The sequence below is a fragment of the Abramis brama genome (genome assembly GCF_963993115.1).
Source record: "Abramis brama genome assembly, chromosome: 8".
In the NCBI taxonomy this organism is placed as follows: domain Eukaryota; kingdom Metazoa; phylum Chordata; class Actinopteri; order Cypriniformes; family Leuciscidae; genus Abramis; species Abramis brama.
The window spans coordinates 27,165,778-27,193,443 of record NC_139970.1 but is presented as its reverse complement, the minus strand read 5'-3'; the positions used below and the strand labels follow the sequence as shown (position 1 = coordinate 27,193,443).

Sequence of the window (27,666 nt, the reverse complement as noted above, 5' to 3'; positions counted from 1 at the left end):
TTTAATTACGCCCTGCCTTACTTCCTCTAAATTTGCATGTGAAACAAGCTATTTTTCTCCACCATCGGGCCGAAACATTCTAAGCAATCTAAGTAATGTTGACATTATCATTTCCATTAAAACCTGTATGGACTAAATTGCTGGTTAAATGGCTTTAGTGACGATTGGTCACATACTTTGCAATCTTGATTTAGCAGCACAAAAATGGAAAAAGAGACCCTAACCTTGTCAGTGAGGACAGATTTGTACAGAACGACATGGTTCAGCAATGATTACCCTTTAGCCTGATGGTGGAAAGGCGCTAGGTTTTAGCTATTCGTCTAGCATATATACATTGAATATGAATGTGTCTGTATGCATGTATCTCAGGGAATGGGAGGGTAAGCTGCTTTTGCTGCAGGAAATTATGGATGAGTGGCTGAAGGTTCAGGGCACATGGCTCTACCTTGAGCCGATCTTCAGTTCCCCAGACATCATGGCCCAGATGCCTGAGGAGGGACGTCGCTTTACTGCTGTGGACAAAACCTGGAGGGACTGTATGAAACAAGTCAGCTTGGTGAGTCAGAAAGCCCAAAATATAAACATGAATTTGGGTTTGTTTAAATCTAGAGTTGAGAATAACTCTTTGGAGAACTTTCTGACATATCTTTTGTGTAAAACTGTTGTGTGTTCATGACAAATGAGAGAGCTTTCAGACACACGCCCAAACATAGTCACTCATCTCAGTCTCAGTGCTATGAGAGACATCAATATCTTTTGTCCTCCTCTAAATGGAAAAAAGTCGCCTGGCTGTACCATCAAATAGGAATTATGGATTTTGTCTGGAGGGACTCAAATCTGGGAGTGTACAGAAAACAAGGTCGTCGTGCAGCACGATTCACGCTGCTTCCCTCCACAAGGTTTGAGAAAATATGTGTCCATAGGTTCAAAAAAACCTCAGCACCTTTTAAGGGAGTTAAAAAAACTTTTAAAACAGACCTTTTGCTGATAGGTGACAGACACTCTGAAATAGAAACTCACTAGTCATATATAAGCTTTGTCATGTAGAATTTCTTTATACATGAATCTAAAGCAATTCTGTGAAAGCAAGTTTTTGAAAAAACAGCTTTGTGCCTAAGCCATAATCAGATGATTCTATGGACTGCAATACCAGAATGTCCACTAGGTGTCTCTCTTCATCTATGGTACCCACAGAGCTGTTTGTCGCCTCCAGATTTTATTTACTTTTTTCTAATGCGTTTCTAACTTTCCCCATTTGACAGAAACAGAGATAAACATTCTGTAATTGAATTCAAAATTCTGGGCTTCTTTAAGGATGTTTTCCTTTTGAATAATTCCTACACCACTCCATGATTTCCACATTAGGCTAGAAGCCATAAATGGCTCTTCTCGGAAAAGCAAACATACATTATTTCAGCTGGAAGGCAGGTGCTCTTGACTGTTGCTGCTTTACAGGAATGCTGGTTTCATGAACAGCAGTACATAAAGAAAGACATGCTTACAGTATCAGTGGGGTGTTTGGGAGAAACATCAGCACAGTAGATGCAGATCTGTGCCCAGTTTTTATTTAGCTTAAAACACAAGTAGGGACATGTGAAGCTGTTCTCGAACCCGAGGCACACTGCAACTGTAAATGAAAGGTATTGCATTCATGAAGGAAACACGATCAGTAACTGTGAATATCTGGATTTGTTGAACAGCCCACCTGCATGTTTCTGCACCCTGTGAAAGGAAGCGGATGATTTTCAGCATCTCTATTCAGGCGCATTTCGGCAGCACTCACCCTCTTACTCTAAGTAATTCAGTGTGACGGAGAGGGAGCATAATTAAAAGAGTAATTGGCATAAAACATCCCCTCTCTCTTTCACCATTAGAGTCATGCAATGGTGTTTTCATGTTTTAAAAGGGTTATTTTGTGTAGGCTTTGGTTATTAACAACCCCTCATTACTTCCTCTCAGTTCCTGTCAGAAAACTCAGGCTTTTTTTGTCATCCAAAAGTGATCGTTAAACTTCAATCTCTTCGTGAACGTGAAGTCTAGTCACCGTAGGTAATAGAAAATCAATAGCAATCCGAAAAGGGGAAAAAGCAATTATTATCTCTTTACAGGTGAGCAGCATCTGTGAGAGGTGGAAAAGGAGGGGTGGGGTATCCAATTGTTTCCTCTCTTTAATGAAGGACGTGGCCTTCATACAACCTTTGGAGGAGCGTTTGAAAATCAGACAGCAAAAGATGGGATGAGCTTTCCTAGTGGGAGACACCTTTCATAAATGAACTCTTTTGTGAGAGCAGGGAAATATGGCTATGAATATCATCTTTTCATCACTGGATTTGTCTGAACTTTGGGGGCAGAGAATTAAAAGGAGTGTGATGGTGTTTCATTACCCATGATTTTCATTCTTGTTGAGTTTCTCTACTGAAGTGCAGCTAAACTTAAAAACAGCTCGGTCCAGAGGCTTCCTTAGACATCGGTCTAATATGACTGGCTATGGTCAAATATGCACTTTACTGATCTACTAAATTATTAGTGGTTCATGCTATAGAAGCTAATTCTCATACATAGGGTATGGGATTTGAACAAACTCCTAAATATTAAACTTCAGCTTGTAGTACACTGGCTGACATGAATAATACCATGGGGCTTGTTGAGGAGAGATGTTGAAAATGGTTGAATCCCATAGATTTACAGTGCATTGAAGTAAGAACCCAAGCCATATCTAAGGACCAGAATATTGTAGAGAGACTTGTTGGTGGTCTCTTTTAGCTTGGGGCTGTAAGCAACCACCCAGAACACCCTAGCAACTACTTAGAACACCTAATAACTGCATAACAATGACTTGCAAATCACATACAACCTAGCATCACAGCAATATGTTTTATAAGCAACACTCATATTTTCTGAAGATGATGTAAAAATCTAGTTTTCCCATCATTTATTTGAATTTTATAAGACATGGTTAAATGTCTTGCAAACTGTGTCTAAATGTTTCCCTTTGTGATATTCATTGTGTGCATCACATGTGTTTCTCTCTTAGGACAAGCATGTCCTGGCAGTGGTGGCCATTGAAAAGATGCTAGACAAGATGAAAAGCAGTAACGAGTTGCTAGAACTCATTCTGAAGGGTCTAAATGAATACCTGGAGAAGAAGAGACTCTATTTCCCCCGCTTTTTCTTCCTGTCCAATGATGAGCTGCTAGAGATCCTCTCTGAGACAAAAGATCCAACCAGGTAAAGAGGAACTTTCGAAAGTGTTAAGTACAGTGACGGTCAGATAGATCAGCTGACATTTGGCAATACCTGTATATTTCCCAATTTTACTGATGGCTTTGTCAGTGGGTTATGATTTTTTTTTTTTTTGTGAATGTTGTGTAAATTTGTAAGGGAGGTTAGTTGTTATGGGAAGAAGGAGACGGGAACCAGCGTACATGCTTGAATAATCCAAAAATAAACAAACACAAAACAAAAGTAAAGGCGGCAGCCCCTCACGGACGACTGCCACACACATAAACAAAACATAACGTAAAATTCCAGGCCTGGTCCTCTCTCGTCCTTCACTGGCGTCACTCCTCCTTTTATGCTTCCAATGCTCCTCCGTGAGAGATATGAGACCGGTGCAGCGCGCAGGTGGCGCTTATCATCAGTCACGCCACCGTCTTGCTCGTCTTGCTTGCCACAACGTTTCTTTTAATTTTAGCAATATTGGGACATGTCATTTACTATCTCTGAAATATACACACTAATGTTTAAAGGTTTGGGATTGGTAATATTTTTTAAATGTTTTTGAAAGATATCTTTTATGCTCACCAAGGCTGCATTTTAAAAAAATAAAAAATACAGTAAAACAGTAATATTGCGAAATGTTATTGCAATTTAAATTGAAATGTTTTCTTTTTTATTATATTTTAAAATGAAATGTATTCCTGGCAGAGGCAATTTTCAACAGCCATTACTGTAAGTGTTCAGTGTCACTTTCAGAAATCATTTTAATATGCTGATTTGGTCCTCAAGAAACATTTATTGTTATCATTGTTGAAAACAGTAATATTTTGTTGAAATAGTGATAATTTTTTTCAGGATTCTGTTCAAAAGAACAGCATTTATTTGAAATATAAGTCTTTTGCTTAAAAAAAAAATCTTACTGACCCCAAACTTTTAAATGGAAGTGTATTGGCATTATAACTCTCATTGCTGACCGTGCTTTCTAACTAAATATATCTTTATTCCTGCATCCAACACGTTGATTACAAGAACTGATTGTTTGCTTACCATCCAATCTACCCAGACCTTATGTTGCCTTGTTAGGAGATGATGAACGATATTCGCTTCACCTGTTACTGGTTATGTTTTGGCTCATCAGTGTAGGCATTGACCGTCGAAAAGCCCACATTGGCGGCCACTGTTGATCATTCTGTTGGATCCACAGTTAAATCATATCCACTGGTTCAGTTACAGCTGTTCCTGGAGCTATATAAAGTGTCAGACTTTCTGTGGGTTTGCCCTTTTAGTGTAGTGAGTTACAGTAATTTACACTTTCTCCACATTCTCAAAGGAAAAGAGGCTTAAAGAAGATATTTCTGGAAACAATATGTTTTATAGGCTTGAGGAATATTGTTTGTCAGCAGTTAAGGGGATCTGACTTTGAAGGCTTCTGTTTTCAATATTCTTGCTATTTGGAATCCGCTGTGTTGATAGATTGCTTTATAATAAGGGCAGGCTGGATGACTGCATGTCGGAAAGAACTATGGTAAATCTGTCAGTTCATTCTCAATTTTATATATATATATATATATAAAAAAACAACATAAGATGATGCAAGTTTTGGTCAATTGCTGCTATGCTTTCTTTTTCTGAATTTTCTTGAAGAATAATAGGGATTGAAACTGTATTGTTACAGCTCATGCTCTGAAATGCAGTTTAAACATGTCTATTCATCATATAGCTTTTTTCTTTTTTCATCATATAGCTGTGAAAGAAATCACTAGTAGTATTAAATATTAATTGCTATGAACTGCTACGAAGAGTGTTTGGTATAAGCAATGTAGAATGTACGCTAGATGTAATTTACTGTAACATGAAATGAGAAACACAACATTCACTCTGCAGAGTTAAAGGAGAAGTTCACTTTCAAAAAAACTTTTGCTGATAATTTACTCACCCCCATGTCATCCAAGATGTCCATGTCTTTCTTTCTTCAGTCGCAAAGAAATTAAGGTTTTTGATGAAAACATTCCAGGATTTCCCCCCATGTAATGGATTCTATTGGGACCCAAACGGTAGAAGGTCCAAATGACAGTTTAAGTGCAGCTTCAAAGGGCTTTAAACGATACCAGACGATGAATAAGGGTCTTATCTAGCGAAACGATCGGTCATTTCCAAAATAAATAAAAAAGTTTAAGTTTTATAAGCACAAACGCTCGCCTTGCTCTGTTCTGTGATGCGCGTTGAAGACGTCACGTAATACGCAATTACGTTGAAAAGGTCACACTTGACGTGTTTACAAATGTGCGGAAGGAGGACCATATACACATTTTCAAATGTATTTGTGTCAGTTTATCGTTTAAAATGCCCATTTCGTGTGCGTATCCTGGGTGTTTTAATATTAAAAAGCCAAAAAGAACATTTTCTTCAGGACAGAAATTTTTCAAGCGTGACCTTTTCAACGTAATTGCGTATTACGTGACGTCACGAACGCGCATCACAGAACAGAGCAAGGCGAACATTTGTGCTTATAAAACTTAAACTTTTTTATTTATTTTGGAAATGACCGATCGTTTCGCTAGATAAGACCCTTATTCATCGTCTGGTATCGTTTAAAGCCCTTTGAAGCTGCACTTAAACTGTCATTTGGACCTTCTACCGTTTGGGTCCCAATAGAATCCATTACATGGGGGGAAATCCTGGAATGTTTTCATCAAAAACCTTAATTTCTTTGCGACTGAAGAAAGAAAGACATGGACATCTTGGATGACATGGGGGTGAGTAAATTATCAGCAAAAGTTTTTTTGAAAGTGAACTTCTCCTTTAATTCTCAAGCCTGTGATATTTATGAATATGTCTTATGTTCTCACATAGCCTACTTTGGCATGTCTCTCAGGGCATATCCAAATAATGTTACACTGCCTACCTAACCACTCTTGCCTACATGAACATTTAGCATGTGAGGCCTCAAAAGGAACAGGGAAGGACAAATGAAAAGCAATTTAGCTTCACCTCTGCCTCCGAAAACCAAATTTGAACCCCTTAAAACCCAGTATTTACTAAGGGAATTTAATTATAGTGCTTTTTCTTCTCCCTGTGACACTGGCCTACTTTCTCTGCTGTGGCTCCCCTGTGCAGGTCCTTAACGTATAACCAAATATATTTCACCCCAGGTATTTTTTTAATGATGAATGATGATGCCTCAAATGCAAGTTCAAATTGTACTTTTGGTTTCACAAAACTAGGAATCTTGGCCTTAGCTTGCCTTGTTTTTCTGCTCTTCTTAGAGTTCTGCCAACCTCTCTCTTGCTCTCTTTCTCTTGCTCTCCCTGTGTCATTCTCCCTCATCCTTTGTGTCTTCCCCATTTCTTATACATTTGAGTCTAGTTTCATCTGACAGAAGAAAAAATAATCTAATTGCAGCAGCTGTTTTGCGGAGGTGTGGGTCACAAACAACCAGAGGGTTGAAGTGATAATAAATGAAGATAAAAGTTAATAGAGTCACTGACTCCAGGTGGTACGACATAAAAAGTTGTCCATGCTATCGTCTCACAGGGTTACACATTCGAGTATTGCTTTTTCTCTGAAAGAGAGATTTTTTAAACATCTCGGTGTTGCTGAAACATAATTACGGTGCAGTTGATTTTGCATGTCACCTCAAATGAAATATCAGATTTGCGTTGGAAAGGGGCATCAGTTCACCGCCACCTTTATGTTTCAGGGTGCAGCCTCACCTGAAGAAGTGTTTTGAAGGTATTGCTAGCGTGGTGTTCACTGACATTTTGGACATCACTCATATGAGGAGCAGCGAAGGAGAGGTGGTGGAGCTGCTGGATATCATCTCTACATCTAAAGCTCGTGGGCAGGTGGAAAAATGGCTCCTGGAGCTGGAGATTGGCATGCTGCACTCTATACACAAGGTACAGAAATGTATGAACTTTCTTTGAGTCAGTGGATTTCTAAATAACAGAAATGGAAACTATGTAATTGGATTCGATTTAGTTTAGCCTGACTTGTACTTTAATTGCTTCTGTTGACAAATCCTACGCACAGGTAATTGCTTGTGGCTGGACAATGTTTTTATTTTGTTTTATTTTGAGAGAGATAATAATACAATGAAGAAAACAATCCACCAGAAGAAAATCCAGACATAAAAAAAAAACATCCATAATGAATTCAAATATATTTACCACCTTTTCACACACTCTTCACACCAGAGTTACTTAAATGGATGTCAAATAGAAATACATACAAATCTCAACTTTATTTACCTTAAACATTATGGATGGAGGTGAAATGGTCATTTAAATTTGGAATATCACATTTACAAGCAATAACAGCAAAACATCTGAAAAAATCAGAGTGAATGAATTTCATATCAGTATGTCTGTGCCATTCTAAGAAATGTAAAATAATGCAAACTGTGCCTCTTGGCTCCTGGCTGTCAGGTGATTGGAGAGGCATTGGAAGCATATCCGAAAGACCTAAGAATCAACTGGGTCAGGGCCTGGCCGGGTCAGACAGTGCTCTGTGTGTCACAGGTTTACTGGACAAAGGACATTCATGAAGCCATTGCAAAGGGACCAGAGGTATGTTATACATAGCAATATAATCTTTGGTTACACTTTATTTTAAGGTGTCATTGTTACAGTGTAATTATACATTTAAGTACTGAGTAAGCAACTACATGTGCTTACTATAGGGTTAGGGTAGGATTATGATTTGGTTGAGGGTTAGTTGCATGTAATAATGCATAATTTACTGTTATTACTATGGTAAGTACATTTAACATATTGTATGTAACAAGGACACTGTAAAATAAAGTGTTACCTAATCTTTTATAGCACAGCTCTCTGGAATTCTTCATTCTTGTGTTCCCTTCTAATGGACTGTGATAGCATGTTTCCACAGTACTCAACATCAAAAAAACAAAAAAACATTTAATATACATTTATAATATTATTATTGTGTTATATTACCTTGGCAATAAATTACAAAAAATGAATTAACACTTCTGCAAGGGTGTTTCTAATACTACGGCTGAGGGAGTGACGGCAAATTTGACATTTTTCACTCTTCTGACTGCTGTAATCAGTCTCTCAGTTTTTTTCCCCTCTTTTTTTTTCTTTTGCTATTGAAGCATATGGGAACATAACAATTATATTTGCTGTCATCTCCCATTCACCACTATAGAAGTTTACCCAACTATGATGACTTCCACTTCTGAGAACCCTGGAAATTTGAAAAGGGTCCTTTGGTTATTCATGGCATTCTACTCAATATTTGTGCATAGTTACCTGCTAAACTGACTCCAATACTCTTGTCCACATATCTGTGCTGTTTTATGTCTTCTTTTTTCTCATATAATAAAACGATTAAACTCAAATCAGAATTTAATTTATATTTATTTATTTACTTATTTGCCAATTAGCCATATTATAGGCAAGATAATGTGTAGTCATTATCTGCCTCATTTTGTGTTACTGTCTTACTGTACATTATCCCTTACATAATATATTTTTATATGACTGGGTTATTTCTTAATCAGGCTCTTCAGGCCTATCTGGATCAGAACAATACTCAGATAGATGACATTGTGACTCTGGTGCGTGGCAAGCTGTCCAAACAGAACCGAGTCACACTTGGAGCGCTGGTGGTGCTTGATGTTCACGCCCGGGATGTGTTGGCCTCTTTGGTACAAAAGGGTGTGGATGATGAGACCAACTTTGAGTGGCTCAGCCAGCTGCGCTACTATTGGATTGTAAGTCAGATTGATTATCTGTAAATGTGATTGAAAATTATTCCGATCTTATTTGTGAATAGTATGTGCAGATATTGTTTTTGACACTAGATGATCTGCTTTGATTCCATTTTTTCTTTCAAATCTTTGATTCAACCCTGTCTATGAAGGAAAACCAGCTTCAGACAAAGATGATCAATGCAGGCTTGGCATATGGCTATGAGTATCTTGGAAACACACCACGACTGGTCATCACCCCTCTCACTGATCGCTGCTATAGGTCAGAATCAGTGTAGAATTCAGAATTCAGTCCACCCAGAGGATGCCTACAAATAATAATTTACTAATTGGATTGTGAATATTACGTCATGCTGTATTTTTATCTATCATTGTTTTCTGTTTTCTAAATGTTATATAGATGTAGTCTATATAGTATTTTTTCGTTGGAGCACTTTAAAACTTTTTTTTTTCTTTATTTTATTCTCTTCTAATTCCTATCAGCATCCCTTAGTGGCGATGTTTCTTGTTTAGGAAATGCAATAGACCAGATACACATTTAAAAGTTTGGGGTCAGTAAGATTTTTTACTTTAAAAAAAAAAAAACAACGAAATTGATACTCAGATATTCAGCAAGGATGCATTAAACTGATCAAATATGACGGCAAAGACTTTAATATAAATGCTGTTTTTCTAACTTTCTATTCATCAAAGAATCACTCACAAGCATATTAGAATGATTTCTGAAGGATCATGTGACACTAAAAACTGGAGTAATAATGCTGGAAATTATTTGTTGCTTTTAAATGACAGTATAATACAATTTTACAATATTACTGTTTTTACTGTATTTCTGATCAAATAAATGCAGCCTTAGTGAGCAAAAAAAAAAAAAAAAACTATAGAGACCCCAAACTTTTGAACATTAGTGTATTTTTTTTAATCTTTCAGAATGACTGAAAATATTTTGAACTATCTGTTTATGTTATTAAATTCAGTAAATTATTTATTTCAGTTAACACAACCTCTGGCTGCACCTTTTCTTTACCAGAACTCTATTTGGAGCTTTACATTTACATCTTGGTGGAGCCCCAGAGGGTCCTGCAGGTACCGGCAAGACCGAAACCACCAAAGATCTGGCTAAAGCTGTAGCTAAGCAGTGTGTAGTCTTCAACTGTTCCGATGGCCTGGACTATATTGCACTGGGAAAATTCTTTAAGGTAAGTTTTACAAAGTTATGATGCACGAACAGGTATTTTACAAGTTTTTACAAGTTGTGCTTAAGCCAAGTTATTTATAAGTTTCTTTTATTCAGATCACAGCAAAAGATGTTACATAAAAAAAGAAAAAAAAAGAAAAGAACATATAACAATATAACAGTATTTGGCAATGGCTTACTGGGAAAGAAATGTGAAATGATGGCTAAGTTAAACATCACACATGAGGTTAAGCTCCATGTGTCTTTATAAAAACCCTCTCGAATAGAACAGCACAGCACTGACTGATATTACTGTCATTGGTTACTATAGTAACACAGATTCAGAATGCCAAAATTGTTGTGGTAAAAAAAAAAAAGGTTTCTTGCAGAAAGGGGTTATGAACTCTTCAAAATAATAGTACATAATGAGATTTGTCTGGTCTTATCTTGTCTTGTGTTGTCTTATAGATTACTGACCCCACAACATATTACTAATTAAATTGAGTCTTTTCTAAATCCAGAGTTAAATTAGACATTACTCTGGGGGAAATACAATGTCAAAAGAATCAAAGACCACAATTATCTAATAATTATTTAGTTTTATTTAAACCTGGATATAAACTGAAAGTTTTATTATTTTGAAAAATAAATAAAAAAGTAGAATAAAGAATTGTTTTATAATTCATTATGAGAATGACCATGTTAATTTTCTGTAAAAAAAATAATAAAAAATATCATTAAAAAAAACCCCTAACCCTAACGAATTAATAAATTATTTCATTTTGGAGAACATGATCATTAAACTTCTGGAGTTCATGTCCTTTTGGGTTCTGTTGTCATTAAAGCAAAAGAGGAACATAACAAACTTCGAGGGAAGTTAGTTTGATATTTTGTTTATTATCAGTTTTGTTTGTTATTTTGGGCCTTGGGTCTTCCTGAAGATTATGCACCCACTGGTTTATGTTACTCTGGAAATACTCTATTTTACTTATATGTTCATCTTCTTCATCTTAATAAAACATTTATCATTTTTCTTGAATTTTGGACTTGTTGGTTTATCTTTTGGTCTGACGACTGGGTGTGGGAGTCATGTCTATTTTCTTTTGTTACGATTTAACCTAGATGGATCAAAATACTAAGACATTTTAAAATGAATATTAATTTCCAGTTAAACCTTTCAAAATAAAATGTTAAAAGTTTATATTGATAATGTTAGATGATAGCAAAAGTATTATTATAGAATGATTTTCTCTAGTGGCCTTTAACTTTTAGACCCCACTATATCTGATAATAAATACAGGCATGTTAGTTTTCCTTTTAGTTTGGTGTGCTAGCAAAGATTGCAATGCTTTTACTGTACAGCCTCAGTACTATCAGGGAACCACAGCTGTATCTTAATCAGAGGGCACAGAATTTTAAAGAGCTTGCGTTTTAATGTCATCATGCTCACCCTTTGTCAGTTATCTGGCAGCAAAGGTGTGTTCAGACTACATTTGCTGTAAGTCTTGGTAAAGATACTTGGTCTCTTCCAGGGCTTGTTGTCGGCCGGTGCCTGGGCCTGCTTTGACGAGTTCAACCGCATTGATCTGGAAGTGCTTTCAGTGGTGGCTCAGCAAATTCTAACCATCCAGAGAGGTGTGTGTTTGTGTGCACATTTTGAGTTAGAATGTTCACTGCAATTTGAGTGGATTTTAAGGTTCAATCAATGGAGCTACAGAATTTATTTTTCAAAAACTCCTATATACTATCAAACTTAATAGATCTGAATTTGATGAGTTGAGTCCAGTCAAATCAAGCATTAGGATGCTTACATTGCATAAATCTATCAATATAATGAGATTTCTGGGTTTGGGGTTAGATGCATAATATTTTTTTCTCTGCAGGTATTTCTGCACACGTTGAGATGCTGCTGTTTGAGGGGACAGAGCTGAAACTGAACCCTACATGCGCTGTCTTTATCACCATGAACCCTGGCTATGCTGGACGCTCTGAACTACCTGACAACCTGAAGGCATGTAGAGAACCAAGTCCACTCCAAGTGCAGAGTATATGGAATATGCTTAATTTTTGAGTGTGTCATACTTCAATCACATGCCCTATATTCATTTTTTTCCCCAGAAAAAAAGTGCTTCACTGAAACTACTATAAGAAACTTTGTTAATGTTAACATAAGTTAGCGAATAATAACAATGGGTATTTAATATGCAAATTTATCTAAAAACTATGTCATGTAGTGTTATGAGTGTTATGTATGAGTGTAATATCCATTATTACTTTTAATATGATATTGTATATTGGTAATGTTTCTGTAATGTTCTTGCTGTCACTGTTCAATATGTGTTTCCATTCTGTTTTATTAGAGTAGTTCATTTAGCTTGTTCTATAATTGTGAATGTTGTGTAATTTTCTGCTGCAGGCTCTATTCCGGACAGTAGCTATGATGGTGCCAGACTATGCTCTGATAGCTGAGATAGTGCTGTACTCCTGTGGATTTGTCAGAGCACGACCGCTCTCAGTGAAGATTGTAGCTACATATAGACTGTGCTCTGAGCAGCTCTCTTCCCAACACCATTATGATTACGGCATGAGGGCTGTCAAATCAGTTCTGACCGCCGCAGGGAACCTGAAGGTAGGACCTGTATCTACAATAAAGCCCCACATGTTGCACTTTTGCCACACTACGATTTAAATGTTTCAATTAAAAACAATATGCTTTAACTTTGCAGTGACACATATGAGTATAATATTTTAATTTTATATTTTGGTTTTAAATTTGATTTTATTTGGTCTTATATTCTTAAAGGTGACATATTATGCCCCTTTTCACAAGATGTAATATAAATCTATGGTGTCCCCAGAATGTGTCTGAAATTTCAGCTCAAAATACTCCCCCAGATCATTTATTATAGCTTGTCAAATTTGCCCCTATTTGGGTGTGAGCAAAAACCCACTGCTTTTGTGTGTCCCCCTTTAAATGCAAATGAGCTGCTGCTCCCCCGCCCCCGTTCAGAAGACGGCTGATCCTTTACACGAGCTTCGGATACTCCGGCAATAACAAAACACGCAAATCATCCAAAATCTCAGAAATAACCAGTAGCACAATGCAGGAAGATAGCCAGAAAGAGGTTACAACTTTTAGACTGCACCTGGACGTTTCTGAATGGTTAGTGGATACATTTATGTAGTTCTTGTGGAGTTACGTTGATCTCATCGACTTGCATGTATCGTCATGTTTAACTTTTACACAAATTGACACAGTTCCCTGAGGTCTTTATAAGACAGCGGTGACATTTTTTGGTTATTTTTTGTTCTGTGCAGCCAACGACAAAACAGTTTGCAGCTTTGCTCAAACTTTTGCCATTGCGTTAGAACTGGTTACACTGTTGTCGCTTGCGAAAACCAATGGCAGCGCCGGGGGTGGAAACGTGCAGGTAAAGGGGCGGTAATATTATAATAAGATTCCCTTTCTACGTCAGAAGGGGAGCGAAATCTGATCGGCTTATTTTTTGATATGCTTGCAGAGAAAGGCTTATCAAAACAAAATGACTGGGTTGTCACTTTTCACGTTTTCTGGGTGTAGATGCACCGGGGACCCAATTATAGCACTTAAACATGGAAAAAGTCAGATTTTCATGATATGTCCCCTTTAAATATTTATTACAAAAGCTATAATCTATTGCTTTAGTCTAACTGATTAAAGTCACAAGATAACTACTCTGTCTAAAAACATTCTGTGGTGTTGTGGTGTGAATCTTTAATGATGTGATTTGAAGAATCAGCTTTCATTTTGTATTTAAATGTGAAGGCCTTTGTTGTTTTGATTTAACGTCTCATTTCATTTAGTAGTTATATGTTTTGGCCTCTGCTTAGCCACCATTTCTGAGTACTTCATAAACTTGTTAAAGCAATTCTGAATGACTCCAAACTGCAATTGGCCCAGTTGGCCCTGCCACTGTTATCAGCACAGAGTTACCAAAGGTCAGAGAAGTGAAACATTTCCACTTCATCTCAATTCCCATTGCACGCTCCTTCTCCTCTCTCCCTCTCACCACTTTTCGCCTGTGGATCAAAGCCAAATGAATCTGACATTGAATATAAATAGTGTTCACACTCAATTCGGCAGCACGGAGAATTGCAAATCTGTGAAAAACACGAACTATTGAAATTAAGAAGAGTGTTTCGGGGCTCCAATCAGTACTCTCTCTCTCTCTCTCTCTCTCTCTCTCTCTCTCTCTCTCTCTCTCTCTCTCTCTCTCTCTCTCTCTCTCTCTCTCTCTCTCTCTCTCTCTCTCTCTCTCTCTCAGTCATGTAAAAGCAAAACATTTAAGAAAGCATGCATTTCAGATTAAAATGTCAATACAAATCTGCAGTTGTCATGTGTTAAACTATAATTCCATTTGATTGCTAGACAGGCAGTCGAGGCTTTTGTGCAGAGCACCGTAGAATATGCTCATTTCAGCATGATCAGATCCCCTGAAGCAAGGCCAGAACATGGTGACTTTCATGTTCATAGATGGCCCTACCTGAGCACATTCCTTGATCTTTGATTTATTACTGTTGCACTCATTTATCTAAAAGCTTATTTAGTATGCACAAAGGACTATCCTCATACACTGAAACACTGAGAATAGTAGTGCAGCAATAGGGCATCAGAGAAGACAGGTCAAAGGAACAACTGCAGCGCCTACACAATGTGGCTCGAGCAAGATGAAAACTGTCTTTCCATTTACTCTGCTGTTCTGATACGACTGCGCCACCTGAATAAAAGCCATGGGACGTGGGAGTCCCTTGTCAGAGCAACACAGGTCACTCACTCCCTACAAACTTTTAGGAGTGACAGTTGCATTTATTTGGAAGAGTGAATCCCATCGTGTTCTGTGTTTGTGTCGAATAAAGGATTACCTTCTTCTACATCAAACTGACAATGGTTGACATAGTAAACACGGCAGCAGTTTTGCATCTTGTGGCTGCAAACAAGGAAGATGCCAACAGCTATTGACCAAACTAATGTTTGTTACCAAAGACGTTTTAATGTCCAGCAATTGTTAGTAACCAGGAAACTGTTCATACACTGTCTTGTGCTTCTAGTCACGTCACTGCATTAATACTAGTTGTTCAGTTTGGATTTTGTAAATCTACTATGTACAAAAATGTATACAATTTAAATAATAAATAAATAAATAATAATTATTTTTTTGCCACTGTGGCCTTTTCAAATCTATGCATTAGTAAAATGTAATTATACAAATATATTTATAATTTTACTTATAAAGGATTCTTGAAGATTTTATATTTGTAAAGTTGTGCATATGTAAATACCTTTACATTTTAGAGACTGTCAATACGTCTATATTTTACTATTCAGTGAAATGTCTACCATATCCCCCACTCTCTTTTAAGGGGCTGTATGTAGAATTCAGAAACCCTTGTTATTAGCGACACCGGTGGCTGTTAAGTGAACTGTAGCCAGCTCATGCACAACGCACTGAACATAATTCAATGTGCCGATATACTCATAGCAAAGTTCTTTTTTATTCTTTGCTTAGAAGTAAAAAGAAGTTGGAAATGCATTTGCTGCCATATACTGTACTGTTAAACACCCAGATGCTGTCCTAAGAGTGATGTTTAGATTAATATGTAAATATGTGCGCCGCGGTTTCCTCTCAATGATAAAATAAACACAAAAAAATGACATCGTTGAGAAAGAATCTGATCATAGCGAAGTGTAATGTTTGCACAAGCTCTGCAATTCACCAGCATAATGTCAAAACAGATGATGTGATTAAAATTACACTGTTATGATAGTTTGATTATAAAGTATATTTGAGACTAGACTTTGTGAGACTACAGTTTGAATTAATCTATTTTCTTTGCATGACTCATTGACATTACAGTTCAGAATAGTTCTTTCTGCATTATCTGAACATTGTATAAACATATGTTTCATGTGTCATAGTACGGAGGAGATGCACTCAGTAAGCGTGTGTAAATGTTACATACTTTTGATTTTGCTGGCAAACATGTCCCGAATCCTTCACATAAAAATCAGTCTACAGGCTTTCATAGACAACCTAGGAAGTCGGAGAGGGTCTTGTTTTTTAAGTTTCGTTACAGGATGTTCACACATTGGCAATAAATAAGCGATTAATGCATGATCATTATGTATACATATGTATGACATATAGCAACATATAGCACCTTTAAGCCGTGGTGTTACTACTGTGCCTTTAAGACTATATAAACACCCTCTTTGCATGAGAATGTGAAACAGCACTTTGGTACACTTATTCTTGGTTTACATTTATTAACGTTTTTATTTTATTTTATAATGTTCTCTAATATCCACTTATAATGTTATCAAAAAACATCATAATTTAGAAGTAATAGGGAATTTTCTATCCTGTTTTTGATATGCATGCCTCATTCAAGACTTGGAAGTAAACGGCCACTGAACGGTCACAGTTTTGCATATTAAAATAATTTTCAGCATCCCCACATTATTGTTTTGAAAACTTCCGATGTTGAAAATATCCAATATCTTGTTACATAGCTGAAACATTTATGCGTATTATATATGCTTTTTAACTCTTGGTTGTGGCAAATGAAGTTTAAGTACTTGGATTTATCACAGTTATAGTTGACTAATGATAACTTACAGTGTTTTGTGTAAACAGAATTATGAATGAATGTACCATCGTTTGTTGTACTGTCGTTCTTATATAGGCTATTCATTGTTCATCCTTTTCGATAAAGTGAAAAACGTATTGTCATTTACAGTGTTTTAAATAAAATAAAAATTCAATGAAATGTCTTATTGATGACAAAACCCAAGATCTCTCTCACTGAAGCTTTTATTCAGGACTACAGCGATAACTGTACATTAACAATAACAAAAGCAGCGTTCTCTTTGTGCTTTCTTCCGCATCCAGAAATCCCCAAAGGAAAAAACAGCAAATCACAACTATCACAACTATTCACAGTTTAACTGCGGCACTATTGTATAAATACTTAGTACATATCAAACAATCTTTAACAGACAAAGCAATCGTGACACATGGTAAAAACATTGTTACTCATACATTTGTTGCGACATTGCTGTTGGATCCTCTGCTGTTTAATGCTCTGGTGTTTAGGATAAAATATCTCTTCTAGTTTGTCCTTATTTCTCACTCATATCACAGGGTGTGAGTAGTTTTGAAATAAGTTGCATCTTGTTAGTACACATATACTGTCTTTTTACACTGGGAAGTGTGCAGTTGATTTAACTGTTTGACATTCAAATTATTAAGAAAAATGGATTTTTGCATGATATGGCCTCTTTAATAAAAATATGGTTGTCATTACTTGAATTTTAAGGGTGTGAATTTTCTTGTAGAATGCAGTCATTGACCTAAATAACCAAAAAGTGAGTGTATAGAACAAGACAAGCACTCAAGACAGTAGTTACAACTTGTAATTTACTAGAATGAGGCCATTTCTCTTCTTAATATGTCTGTTGTGTGACAATAAGAATCCTGGAGTAGCAAAGCCACAAAAAATCGGATGTCACACAACTGAAATAGGCAGAGGAGGACCCTGACCTTGACAGCTCCCACTCACTTTTCTCATTTTACCAAATTTGAATAGTGTCTGCTTGAGTCATCTCTGCTGTTCTCAGAAATGAATATGCCTGTGTCATTTTCACAGCAATCTTTGCACCATCACACCCGAGACCGCACTCTTTTGCCATCTTGAAATTACTTCTGGAGACAAAGGCATGCTCTAAACCCCTCAGGTCTGAGTTGCAAATCACTGTGATGGTAAAGAATGAGCAAAGACAATGTGGCTGAATGCCGCTCTCCCATGGAGACCCCGGAAAAGTGACAGCACAAGCAATTCTTTTATTGAGTGTCAAACCTCTTTCTCTCCCTGTGTTTAACATGTCACAGCTGATGTTTCCAGAGGAGAACGAAGATATTCTGTTGCTGAGATCTATTATTGATGTTAACCTTCCAAAATTTCTGGCTCATGACCTTCCATTATTTGAGGTACAACATCTAGGACCACACATCAGTATATTCTACATATACCACAAATTATGCATTCATTAAAATGTATATGTAATGCTTAAATTAATATTAACTAACTCACTAACTTCTCAGTCGTTGTGAATCTGTCCAGGGCATCACTTCTGATCTATTCCCTGGGGTGAAGCTTCCGAAACCAGACTATAGTGTGCTGCTTGAGGCTATTAAGGAAAACAGTGCCAAGATGAACCTGCAGGTCACTGACTTCTTTGCTGAGAAGATCCTGCAGATCTATGAAATGATGATTGTGCGTCACGGCTTCATGTTGGTGGGAGAGCCCTTCGGTGGGAAGACATCGGCCTACCGTGTGCTCTCTGCTGCCCTGCATGACATCTGTGAGAAGGTGCTGGAAATTGACAACTGTTCACAAAAACTAGTGCTGCTCAAATAGTCACAGTGGGAGTAGAGCTTTCTGCATTCAACATTGTACATCTGTTACATAAGATAGGGCTTTAAACTTTTGTTCTTTTATCCTACTTGTTGACTTTTTTTGAGTACTTTTTTCTTGTACCCAGAGGATGTGAACTCCCAAAGTCTCAAATACTCCCACATTTCTCAAGCAGTTCCAAGTGGATGTGAATTTGTATCACAATGCCGCAATACAAACTGCTCTTTTTGCATAATAGAACACTTAAAAAGTCTGCAAAATGTTTTCATAAAAGGAAATGTGATTTCTTGTGTTTCCAAAGAACAGACAACACATTTAGTGATGGTACTGCTATAAATCAATGCACTGAAGCACATTCATACACATGCTAATATGACACAATTGAAATCTGCTGCAAAAACGTGTGTAAGTGTTCTATTATAATATCAACAGAACTTAACCTGTTTTGAATGCAGGGTCTGATGGAGGAGAACAGGGTTCAGATCACTGTTATCAACCCAAAGTCTATCACCATGGGCCAGCTGTATGGCCAGTTTGACCCCGTCTCCCATGAATGGTCAGATGGCATCTTGGCTGTCAGCTATAGAGCTTTTGCCATTTCCCAGGTACAATTACCAGTTCATTTATCTTATTTGTCCATCCATCCCACATCTATTCCACTCATCCTCTCTCCCTCCATTTATTCAATAACTAATTTATTCAATCATCCATCCATCCATCCATCCATCCATAACTTCCTTTCATCCCTCGTTTCCATCCATCCATACATCCATCCATCCATCCATCCATCCATCCATCCATCCATCCATCCATACATCCATCCATACATCCATCCATACATCCATCCATACATCCATACATCTCTCCATTCCATTCCCCCTTACATCCATTCCTATCTTCCTTTCATCAAATCCCCTCCTTTCCATCTGTTTACCCCCCATCCACCCATTCCTAATTCCCTCATCCACCATCCATCCTTCTGCCCTCCCTGCCTTCATTGATCCACCCATACCGCTTTCCTTCCATCCATACATCCCCCTTCTAATTCTCTTGGCTTTCTATCCATCCTTCCCTCGCACCATCACATTTATTGCTTCTCAGCATTGCACACATTGTGTTAGATTTAGTAAACAGTAATAATGGCTCTCCATGTACAGAAATAAATTGTGTTTAAGTCACTACTAGATACATAAATGGCAATGAATGTTAAATTCTCTGCCATCAAGTTAAAGACATCTCAAAACAGAGTACGTAATTTCCCACAGTGGTGTCTGCCTGAAACATGCAGCTCTTATATTTCTTTCACCATGGTAACACTAAGCCTAAAACTAACATATTTTACCCACTAACTTTAATGTTATTCAGAGTTCAGTCATACCCACATTCCTAAAGGATTACAGTTTGAAGCTTTGTTTCCCCCGGCTTACGATAGAAATGTTTTTGTTAAAACAGTTGTTGGCGGAAGATATGGTAGATCAGTCTCTTTGGTGCAGCAAGAAAGTGAGGAACAAACCTAGATCCTCTAATAGCTGTAATTGAGGAATAAAAAGCAACATAATAAGAGGAGACTGGTGTCAAATGTTTTCCTCACATTTAGTTTTATATTTGATTGCCATTGCTATTTCTTGAAGCATTGAATGCATGTTACAGAATCGCGGGAAAAGCCTGTTTCAGTGGAAAGAACTAGGCCAAAACAATGCAAGCAATACAAGCTTGTGATTTGTTAAACAAATGTCAAAGTGTTGAAAATTAAAAATCAATATTTGAAAGAAATATGAAAGAAACTTTCATGAGAAAATGTTAGTTAGCCTCATTTTTCAAACAAAGCATCCATGGTTTGTTAGAGTTACACGTAAAAATATTTTCACTTAAAAGCTTTTATAAAATGCTAGGAAAAAACACTGTCATTATTTGGTGTTCTGCAGAAAAACATCTTGTGCTGGGTAGCTCCTATCTACAAAATGCTAAAATAAAAGAACACCATGTACAATAATACCTATTTTATTATGAAATAACCATAGCACAAACAGAAAAGTTATAGTTATAGATTTTTCCATGTGAGTCTGACTGTCCACTGCCTCCCCAACAGAGTCCTGACAGAAAGTGGCTGATTTTCGATGGGCCTGTGGACGCAGTGTGGATTGAGAACATGAACACTGTACTGGATGACAACAAGAAGCTTTGTCTCATGAGTGGAGAGATCATCCAGATGTCCCCGCAGATGAGCCTTATCTTTGAACCCATGGACCTGGAGGTGGCTTCACCGGCCACGGTGAGATGACAGGCAAATGTTAAACTTACAAATAATGCAAGGTGTTTTAATTCAAAACTTTTCTGTAGTTCTATCATTTTGAGTTGGGAATCTCTTATGGAATTAATTTTTAGAGCATTTATTTTTATTTTTGTAAAATAAATGCTGCCTTCGTTTGCCAGTGAATCTTATAATAAGGAATGGAAAAAAGCTTGTAAAGGTTATTTCCTGAACCGTTGATCATTTATTCTTGCAGCGTGACATATCGTTCTTCTATTGGTCTTCTATTTATATACAAATTTGCAGGTCAGATTTGGCCAAACTTGAACTTTGGAATGCAGCCAAAGTCACATGAGCTTGCATTTCCGGTCTCCTGCATTCGCATGCCTATGAACGGAAGTCACTGGAACGATATCTGTAGTGTGAACACGAATTTAGATTTTTCAATTATTTTGTTATTCAGAAAACCATATGATTATAGTTATATTCTAAAGGGGATATTTTTAATTTTCTATTAAAGGGGTATTTTCAAAAAGCTGAGAAAATTGAGGTTTTGTCAAACAAAGACCACCCGTCGGCCCAACGACGGAATCCAATGGCGTGGGCGAAGGTATAATGCGTGTAGGTCTTTTACTAGCACTTATGTGAAGTTTACTTAATTTATTAGAATGTAATTTCAATCTTACTTTAGCTGACACAAAGTCAGTCTGATCTTAGTCTGGTGCAGAGGGTGCAGGGTTAGCTATTACCTTCTAGTTGGTTGTCTACTCCTAAAAGTATAGTTTATTTAGCCACTCTGTACAACTTACTAAGTCAGTGACAGAAATCAAAAGATCTCAAGCCTTTAGTTTGACCAATCCTAGACACAGATTTGTGGAAACACCAGAATCCACTTAATATACTAGTCATAATGATTTCAGAAGAATACAGAATAAATCAAATATAACATTTTCCGAAACAAAAAAGTTTATTCAGGTGTGCTATTAGTATACTTCTTTTAAACTTAAAATAAGAAAGTATACTTTCAGTCTACTTCTTATGTACTTCTCAGAAATATACTTAAAATGTCTCTTAAGTATACTTGACTTATACTGACAGAAAAGTATTTTGATCGAGATCATTAAATTAAGTATTCTAAGTATACTTGGCTTGTGCTTACATTTACATTTACATTTACATTTATTCATTTAGCAGACGCTTTTGTCCAAAGCGACTTACAAATTGGGACTAAATTAAGCGAGTCATTGTGAAGAGGCAATAACACCGCAAGAAGTGCTAATTTACAGGAAAAGGAAAAGGATTTTTTTTTTTTTTTTATGAGGTTAAGTGCTCACGGAAGAGATGAGTTTTCAGCTCTTTTTTGAATGTTGTCAGGGATTCTGCATTCCGGATGCGGGTGGGGAGATCATTCCACCAGCATGGAACTGTGAATGAGAATGTTCTGGAAAGCGATTTTTTGGCTCTCTGTGATGGAACCACGAGACGTTGCTCGTTGGCCGATCGTAGGCTTCTGGTAGGGATGTAGGCTCGTAGGAGTGAGTGAAAGTAGGAGGGAGCTGAGCCTGTGACAGATCTGTAAGCAAGCGTCAATGCCTTGAACTTGATGCGAGCAGAGAGAGGTAGCCAGTGCAGTGAGATGAACAACGGAGTGACGTGGGCCCTCTTGGGCTCGTTGAAGACAAGACGAGCTGCAGCATTCTGAATCATTTGTAGAGGTTTAGTTGCACATGATGGATAGGGCTGGGACGGTTACCGCATTACCGCAATACCGCGGTCACGTGACGCCTACCGCGGGTCTGAGCTCGTCACCGTCATCACCGCAAAAATAAATAAATAAAAAAATAAAATAATAAAATAAACACTGGCCTTCATGTGTTCACGTTGTGTCTAATGACATGGATTCATTGATTCTAATGACATGGATTGTGTCTAATAACATTGTGTCTTGCATGGATTCAAGGTTTTCTAAACAAAACTTATCAAAAGATGGAGCAAATCCGACCTTTCGCAAGTTCGCAAGTTGTTCCATGACACATAATAACATTCCATTCGTAGGCTATTGACTATAACCCCTTATTTATACTCTGTGGCGCGTTATGGCTGCGACGCGGCTACCGGAGCTGATCGCGCCCACTCTAGTCAATGCTTGTGTTTACAACAGCCACGACGCGGCGCGTTTCAGAAGCGTCTCTCCGCGCCGCTTCGCTAAAGATAGGCGCCTAGTCTATTTTCGACGGACGCCGCGTCCAAGCCGCACCGTAAATAAAAAAAAGTAAAAGCAGGACCTCAGCTTTTAATTGCAAGTGCTTATTTAACAATTCTCTCACGTGAAGACCGCATTTGTCAACCCTCGCGGAGTCGCGGCAAGTGCACACTCACAGCACCAGAGAGTAATCTTGACGGCACTTGCAAGAAAATGGATAAGTAGGCTACATAATCAAATTCACAAATATTACACCATTTAAACATTATTAAAAATACATAGGCTACTGAGTTACTAAAACAATATTTGTCAAAGAATACACTTGTTCACAGTTTGAACGTTCTTATTTCCATTTGTTTAATTTCAAGATCTGAGGTGAATTATCCATTGTTGCTTTTACAGCTACAAAGCTGGAGCACTAAACGATATTCAAAGTCACATTGCATGCTTTTAACATTAAATAAAGCACATAAACACTACCTGAGATTATCATTGCCACACTTTGTTTGTTGTTCCAGCCGCAACGTCGCAGAAAAAAAAACTGGGGGAGGGTGGGAAGGGGGGTTGAGGTTTAAAGCGGTTTACCGCAATACCGCAGGAATTTCTTGCTTTTCAACCGCGGTAAGAAAAAATCCATACCGTCCCAGCCCTAATGATGGAAGTCCAGCCAGAAGAGCATTGCAGTAGTCAAGCCTAGAAATGACCAGGGCCTGGACGAGAAGTTGTGTTGCATGCTCAGTTAGGAAAGGCCTGATCTTCCTGATGTTGTGCAGTGCAAACCTGCATGATCGAGCTGTCTTTGAAATGTGATCTGTGAAAGTCAGCTGGTCATCAACTGTTACTCCAAGATTTCTGACCGACCTTGATGGGGTGATTGATGATGAGTCTAGCTGGATAGTGAAGTCGTGCTGTAGAGACGGATTGGCAGGGAGGACGAGAAGCTCAGTCTTTGCCAGGTTGAGCTGCAGGTGATGATCCTTCATCCATGTCGAGATGTCCGCCAGACAGCTTGAGATCCGTGCAGCTACTGTGGGATCATCTGGTTGAAATGAGAGGAAGAGCTGTGTGTCATCAGCATAGCAATGGTAAGAGAAACCATGTGCCTGTATGATGTGTCCCAGTGATGTGGTGTAGATGGAGACGAGCAAGGGTCCAAGGACTGAACCCTGAGGAACCCCTGTGGTCAGTTGATGTGCTCTGGATGCCTCGCCTCTCCATGCGACCCTGAAGGACCTACCTGTGAGATAGGACTCAAACCAGTGGAGGGAAGTTCCTGTGATGCCCAGTGATGAGAGGCTGGTCATAAGGATCTGATGATTCACAGTGTCAAAGGCAGCAGACAGATCCAGGAGAATGAGAACTGAGGATTTGGAAGCAGCTTTTGCGATCCGTAGGGCTTCTGTGACCGACAGTAATGCAGTCTCAGTTGAATGCCCTTTCTTGAAGCCAGATTGGTTGACGTCCAGCTGGTTGTTCAGAGACAAGAATGATGTTACTTGGTTGAAAACAGCTCGTTCAAGTGTTTTCGCAATGAATGGTAGGAGAGAGATAGGTCTGTAATTCTCTACAAATGATGTGTTTAGTGTTGGTTTTTTAAGCAGTGGGGTTACCCGAGCCTGCTTGAACGCGGTAGGGAAAGTGCCAGTATGGAGGGATGAGTTGATGATGTGTGTGAGTGCTGGTAGAAGTGTGGGAGAGATGGCTTGTAAAAGGTGTGAGGGGATGGGAGCACAGAAAAAAGAATCCAGAGTATCAATCTTTAGTAACTGTACCTCGAAGCTCAAATAGGTTTCTGTGGATAGTAATCTGCATTTAAAAGTAATTGCATTTAAGTGCATTTAGTAATCTTGCATTTAAAAACTTACTCTTTTGATTGAGTAGCCTATTAAATACTTTATCATATAGGATTACATACCGTCTTATAAACTTACATTGTTTGAAAATATTGATTTATACAGAAAACAGATATGTTCCTAATTCTGAGTATCTGAGTTTTTGTGTAGGCTAGTCCACTGGTAGTGTACATATGAATTTATTTCAGATCTACTTTACTCTTTCCCCTCCATTGACCCATGAAGAGGAAACGACTGAATCACCTCCATAAAAATGGGTCTCTTAAATGCACGTTCTATATCAAACAAGGCTTTTATTTTGAATGACTTTTTAACATCGCGTTCGCTGGACTTTTTGTTTATTACTGAGACTTGGTTGAATCATGGCGATCATATGGCCTTGGGTGAGTTGACACCACCAGGCTGTGACTTTTTGAACTCCCCTCGGACCGCAGGACGAGGAAGTGGTGTTGCCACTGTTTTCCGAGACACTTTTAAATGCAGATTACTATCCACAGAAACCTATTTGAGCTTCGAGGTACAGTTACTAAAGATTGATACTCTGGATTCTTTTTTCTGTGCTTTGGTATATAGACCTCCTAAACTGAATAAGGATTTCATCCAGCATTTTTCTGATTTTCTCTCTGGATTGGTATTTCGCTGTGATAAACTTTTGGTCCTTGGGGATTTTAATGTTCATTTATGCTGCCCATCAAAGCCATAGGTTAATGAATTTCTTTCTATTATTGAGTCTTTAAATTTCACACAACATGTTACTGGTTCTACTCATAAGAAAGGTCATACACTAGATCTTGTGTTATCATTTGGTATTTCTGTATCTAATTTGGTGGTTTCAGGTGTAGGCATTTCCGACCATTATTCAGTGGTATTCGATGCTGTTTGTTCTTATATCCAACCTCTTCTCAGCCTTTAAATTATGCTAGGTCCATCAATTCTTCAACTGCAAACCTTTTTTCTGAATTTTATTTATCACGTTACAGACAAAGTCTTAGGTCGAGAGGACACTGAAGTGCTGGTTGAGGCTTTTACTAAGTCATGTACTCTTGCCTTAGATTGTGTTGCCCCTCTTAAATTAAAGAAACATAAGGGAACATCTCAACCTTGGCTAAGCAATGTTACCCGCTCTCTTAGACAAGAGTGCAGATTAGCTGCCACACAAGAGACTTGTGAAGAGTTTTTATTATTTTTTACTCAAAAAATTGAGAAGATCAGAAGTGCAATTGTACCTTCACATTCCCGTTCATAAATTAATCCTGCGCTAACCTTTTCACTGACTTTGAACCAGTTTCATCAGCACAGCTGGCAGATATTGTCTCGAAAATGAATGGAGGTAGCTGCAGACTGGATATTCTCCCTACTCATCTTTTTAAAGATGTTTTTTTTACTGTGAGTTCTAGCCTAACAGCTATAATTAACAGCTCCTTGATGAGTGGAGTAGTTCCAAACAGTTTCAAACATGCTGCAATTCTTCATCCCTTGTTAAAAAAAACTAACTCGGATCATACAGTATATAACAATTATAGACCTTTATGCCTTTTATCTCCAAGATTCTAGAGAAAGTGGTCTACTCACAGCTATATTCATATTTTAATACTTTTGATATTTTAGACACATTCCAGGGCTTTAGGACCTGTCATAGCAGAGAATCTGCATTGCTCAAGGTCACTAATGATTATTATTACCGTTGGACTCAGGATCACATGTTGTTCTAGTTTTATTAGGTCTAAGCGCTGCTTTCGATACGATTGACCATGAGATTCTTCTCAACCGTCTGGAGTGTTGGGTTGGTGTCCAGGGTACAGCCCTTCAGTGGTTTGCCTCATATTTAAAAGACAGGATAGTTGCTGTGAATCTGCAACTGGCCCCTTTAGTTTGTGGTGTTCATTGGCCCCTTTAGTTTGTGGTGTTCCTCAGGGGTACATTTTGGGACCATTGCTGTTCACTCTGTATATGCTTCCTCTAAGCACTATTTTTCGGAAGTATAGTATTGCATACCACTGTTATGCCGACGATCTCCAGTTTTATTTTCCTGTGAGATAAAACCTGTTCGCTGGACAGAGTACAAGAATGTTACAGTGACATTAAACTTTGGCTTTCTAGCAACTTTCTCCAATTAAATGAGAGTAAAACTGAGGTTTTGATTGTAGGTTCTCCCATCTCACCTACTTTTCCTGATCATTTAGGTTCCTTGTCCTTAAAGATTGAAGATCATGTAAAGAGTTTAGGGATAATTATGGTCCGCCTACAGTTAGTGCAAAATGCAGTAGCAAGGCTTTTAACGGGGGTGAGAAAGAGAGACCATATTACCCCTGTACTGCAATCCTTACATTGGCTTTCTGTTAAATTCAGGATTGATTTTAAAGTTCTCTTGTTTGTCTACAAGGCCCTTGTATCAGGCCTTGCCCCCAGTACATCAGTGATCTTATTATTCCCTACTCTCCTTCTAGAGTTCTCAGGTCCTTCGACCAATGGCTTTTAAAGGTCCCTCGTTGTCATTTAAAATCAAAAGGAGATTGTGCTTTTTCTGTGGTAGGTCCCAAACTCTGGAATAGTCTCCCATTCCACGTGAGGTCAGCTCCATCTTTTGGAGAAGGTCAATTGAGGTCAATTGCCACTTTTAAGTCTTACTTAAAAACGTATTTATTTTCCTTAGCTTTTGAATAAGTTATGTTTGCTTTGTTGTATGATTTTAATGTTATCATTTTTGTAAAGCACTTTGGGGCAACGTCTGTTGTTTGAAAATGTGCTATATAAATAAAGTTGCTTGCTTGC

General features: G+C 37.9%; 1 protein-coding gene across 1 annotated transcript in view; it reads left to right on the top strand.

The window, feature by feature from the left end:
- Positions 1-27,666, top strand: part of dnah7 (dynein, axonemal, heavy chain 7) — a 74,104-nt gene that overhangs the window by 10,084 nt on the left and 36,354 nt on the right. The window contains exons 19-32 of the mRNA XM_084122800.1: positions 370-556; positions 3,035-3,228; positions 6,920-7,118; positions 7,647-7,787; positions 8,747-8,959; positions 9,109-9,218; positions 9,987-10,155; positions 11,666-11,768; positions 12,017-12,144; positions 12,550-12,762; positions 18,062-18,160; positions 18,294-18,542; positions 19,043-19,192; positions 20,677-20,859. Of these exons, the coding sequence (XP_083978926.1) occupies positions 370-556; positions 3,035-3,228; positions 6,920-7,118; positions 7,647-7,787; positions 8,747-8,959; positions 9,109-9,218; positions 9,987-10,155; positions 11,666-11,768; positions 12,017-12,144; positions 12,550-12,762; positions 18,062-18,160; positions 18,294-18,542; positions 19,043-19,192; positions 20,677-20,859 (2,338 nt within the window). The remainder of the gene's footprint in view (positions 1-369; positions 557-3,034; positions 3,229-6,919; positions 7,119-7,646; positions 7,788-8,746; positions 8,960-9,108; positions 9,219-9,986; positions 10,156-11,665; positions 11,769-12,016; positions 12,145-12,549; positions 12,763-18,061; positions 18,161-18,293; positions 18,543-19,042; positions 19,193-20,676; positions 20,860-27,666) is intronic.